General features: G+C 36.7%; 1 protein-coding gene across 1 annotated transcript; it reads left to right on the forward strand.

The window, feature by feature from the left end:
• The first annotated feature begins 190 nt into the window (after positions 1-190).
• timm8a (translocase of inner mitochondrial membrane 8 homolog A (yeast)) lies at positions 191-2,322 on the forward strand. The gene is made up of 2 exons (XM_077532924.1): positions 191-442; positions 1,785-2,322. The coding sequence occupies exons 1-2, from the start codon at positions 203-205 to the stop codon at positions 1,947-1,949; spliced, it is 405 nt and encodes a 134-aa protein (XP_077389050.1). The 5' UTR covers positions 191-202; the 3' UTR covers positions 1,950-2,322.
• The last annotated feature ends 1,102 nt before the right edge of the window (positions 2,323-3,424 follow it).

Here is a 3,424-nt window from a genome sequence, read left to right on the forward strand (position 1 = left end):
ACAAGAAACGCCACAATTATTCATGAAGATTATTATATAGGTACACTGTGCACCCATATGTTTTGTATGGTATTTGTGTTTATGTTGTTTATGTATATTGTTATGCAGTAATTCTTACTGTTCTTGTATCTTGTTATAAATAAAGCATTTAAAAGAAAAAGAAAAAAAAAAATTGTGCGCACTGGAAGATGACGTTCGGGTGATGTCATACGACCGCGCCCGGCGACGTGCGATTGGTCCCTCCGTTTCCGGTCCCCCAGCGGCTCACATACATCCACGTGAAGGTCAGCATTTTGGATTTCTTCGGAATAACGTTGGCTTTTATTCGAAAATGGACGGAAAGGTGGCGAGCACGGACCCTCAGCTGCAGGAGTTCATCGAGATCGAGTCTCAGAAGCAAAAGTTTCAGCAGACGGTGCACCAAATGATGGAATTGTGCTGGGTAAGTGTGGTTCGCCACAGCTAGCTTTGACAGTGGTAGGCTAGTAGTTCATAAACAATGGGCTGGTTGACTTGAGTTATTTCATTCTACTCTTCTTTTGAAGGTGGGTCGTTATGAGGATGGTTAGGTGTTAACACGTAAGCGCAGCACACGACCGTTCATCTGTTTGTCAAGTGCTGCCATGCTAAAACTACTGAGTCTATTACTCTTTACAAATGATTAAATTGTAATTTGCATGTGTTTTTGCGTAATGCCACGAAGTCACGAATCAATGAAACTCATTTTAAAGATGGATATGTTTACTGGTGCAACAGACATATATATATATATATATATATATATATATATATAATATATATATATATATATATATATACACACAAAAAAAATGCAAGCAAATGCTTTATTATACATGTCCGTTTGAATGTTCTTAACGTTTAAAAACAAACACCTTACTATGGTCATAAAAAAAAAAAAAAAAGCGCCTTATTATAGACTTAGACTTGACTATATTACATGGTCATTAAAAAAAAACGCCTTGGTCGCCATGGTCGTTTAAGAAAACGCCTGCTATATGTGGTTGTTTTTAAAACAATAATACATACCTTACTATATACATGGTCGTTTAAAAAAACAAGCCTTACTATACATGGTCGCTTAAAAAAATACCATGCCTTAATATACATGGTTGTTTAAAAAAAAAAAAAAATGCCTTACTATAATATATACACATGGTTGTTTGGGAAAAACGCCTTATGATACATGGGTGGTTAAAAAAACACCTACATGTACATGGTTGTTTATATTTGTTTTTTTGTTTTTTTTAATGCCTTACATGGTTGTGAAAAAAAGAATGCCGTACTACCATGTATAGTATACATGGTCTTACTATACAATGTATAGTACGGCCATGTATAGTATACATGGCCGTTTAAAAAAAACAACAAAAAACACCTTACTATACATGGCTTTTTTTTTTTTTAATGCCTTGCTATCGTCGTGTTTAAAAAAAATAGTATATGCCTTAGTATACATGGTAATTTAAAAAAATGCCTTCCTATACATGGTCTGATTTTTATTTATTTATTTATTTTAAGACATCTTATGATACATGGGTCATCTTTTAATAAATATGTCTCATGGATGTTTTAAAAAAAATGCCTTACTATACATGGTCTTTTTGTTGTTTTTTTAAAAATGCTTTATATTATGACGACTAAACAACGAGAGTACGAGACATTTACTTTATCTGGGTGATGCATTTAAAGGAAGTCAGGATTTTTTTTCTTCTTCTTATGTAGCAATTCTAGCAACCTAACAGTTTGTGTTGTCTCCCCACCAGGAGAAGTGCATGGACAAACCGGGGCCCAAACTGGATTCCAGGACAGATGCGTGCTTCGCCAACTGCGTGGAGAGATTCATCGACACCAGCCAGTTCATACTCAACAGGCTGGAACAGACGCAGCAGAGGAGTCGAGGGGCTTTCTCAGACAGCATGACGGACTAACGTGGAGAGGACACTTGCGAAACTACGCCCACGTTTGGATCTGACATAAACTAAAGCAACAGTGTTTTGTCAAAAGTGCCTCGCATCAACAGCTTGTTTGCTTTCCCCTTTGACTTGCAAAACTGGTCTTCTGGTGCTGGCATTTTTCCCCTTTAATCATGTCAACATTGAGATCAGTTCAGTGACCACTGATTTTGCAAGTGGAGAATATTTTAGATTTTAGAAGGAGAAGCAAACATGTAGGACGACATTGTGTCCCGCAGCCACAAAAACTGCAGGTCGGGTTCATATTAAGACAACACCTTGATCGAGGATTTGCGTGAAAGTGTGAAAAGTTGGATTGTACATATGAAATAAATCAAGGTACCCATTATTCAGTTTATTGTGTATGTAAAAGACACAAAGTCAACACGAGGAACATAATTTCTTTGGTCTCACAGTATGAGGTACAACATTTACAATTATTGAAAGTTATTCCAACTTGCCCACTAATGTGATTTTGGTTTAAGAAGCAGTTATAAATAAATGGAGAGAGGAAGAAAAAAAATCACAATATTGGAAAAGACAAGCATGCTGTATAAATCCACCTATAGATTGCCATATTGCTTCAAAGAGTTCACATTCGAATTCCAGGCACCAAGAACTGGAATTTCCACACTTTCTCACCTCATCTTAATTAATCACAGTAGGTTTTCCATTGGGGGCAACTATTTGAGGAACTACAATGTGTTATCCTGCCTGAACTTAAATAAACCAGTGTTCTGACAAGGGATGCAAGAGAAATATGTACAGGTGATTAAATAAGAAAACGTGTCACATTCTAGAACGAGAAACCGCAACAGTCGAACCTCTACGCCTTAAATTTCTGAAGGGATACAACTCTGGACTTCTTGTATGCCAGTGTGAAAGAGGGAGCACATAACGTTTCTTCTCTCGCTCCACTGGGGAATGTGATTAAACTGTTCACCTTGAAACCACATTATTAATATTTAATGTTCTAATTCAATTCATGTGCGACACTTTGTGTCGACTATGGTTGTGTTTTGAAGTGCTCTACAAATAATTAAAGCTGAAATAATTTTGTAGTTAGGGAAACATGCCTTAAATTCTGCGCTCCTCACAAGACCTAATTTCAGCCATCATCACAGGATCAGCTCTGTGTTTCCCCTTTTGAAAACTTAATTTGTTAGGACGGCGGTGAGAGATGAAGAAGCATATCCACTGGAATTTAATGTGAAGGACACTTAAAAGCAGAAAATACTTTGCTGGTGTCAGTCTTTTGGTCTAATGTGTGTGGCATGATAGTTGGTGAAAGTGAATTCTAAAGCAATAATGAGCAGGTAACAAAGGAAGAAATACAGAAAACTGACAGGAAGTAAAGGACACAAATTAAGTGGGTCTGAGGTGTACTGAATGTGAACCTACATTTGGCCATACATGCTAAAAAAAAAAAGTTGAGTCAAAAATAATCCAAA

Source organism: Festucalex cinctus, chromosome 9 (genome assembly GCF_051991245.1).
Source record: "Festucalex cinctus isolate MCC-2025b chromosome 9, RoL_Fcin_1.0, whole genome shotgun sequence".
NCBI lineage: Eukaryota > Metazoa > Chordata > Actinopteri > Syngnathiformes > Syngnathidae > Festucalex > Festucalex cinctus.

Bases quoted from the DNA above. Each gene is read 5' to 3' on its own strand.
- timm8a (XM_077532924.1), top strand. From the start codon at position 203: ATGTCATACGACCGCGCCCGGCGACGTGCGATTGGTCCCTCCGTTTCC. The intron at 443-1,784 runs GTAAGTGTGGTT...TCTCCCCACCAG, and splicing joins AAATGATGGAATTGTGCTGG to GAGAAGTGCATGGACAAACC.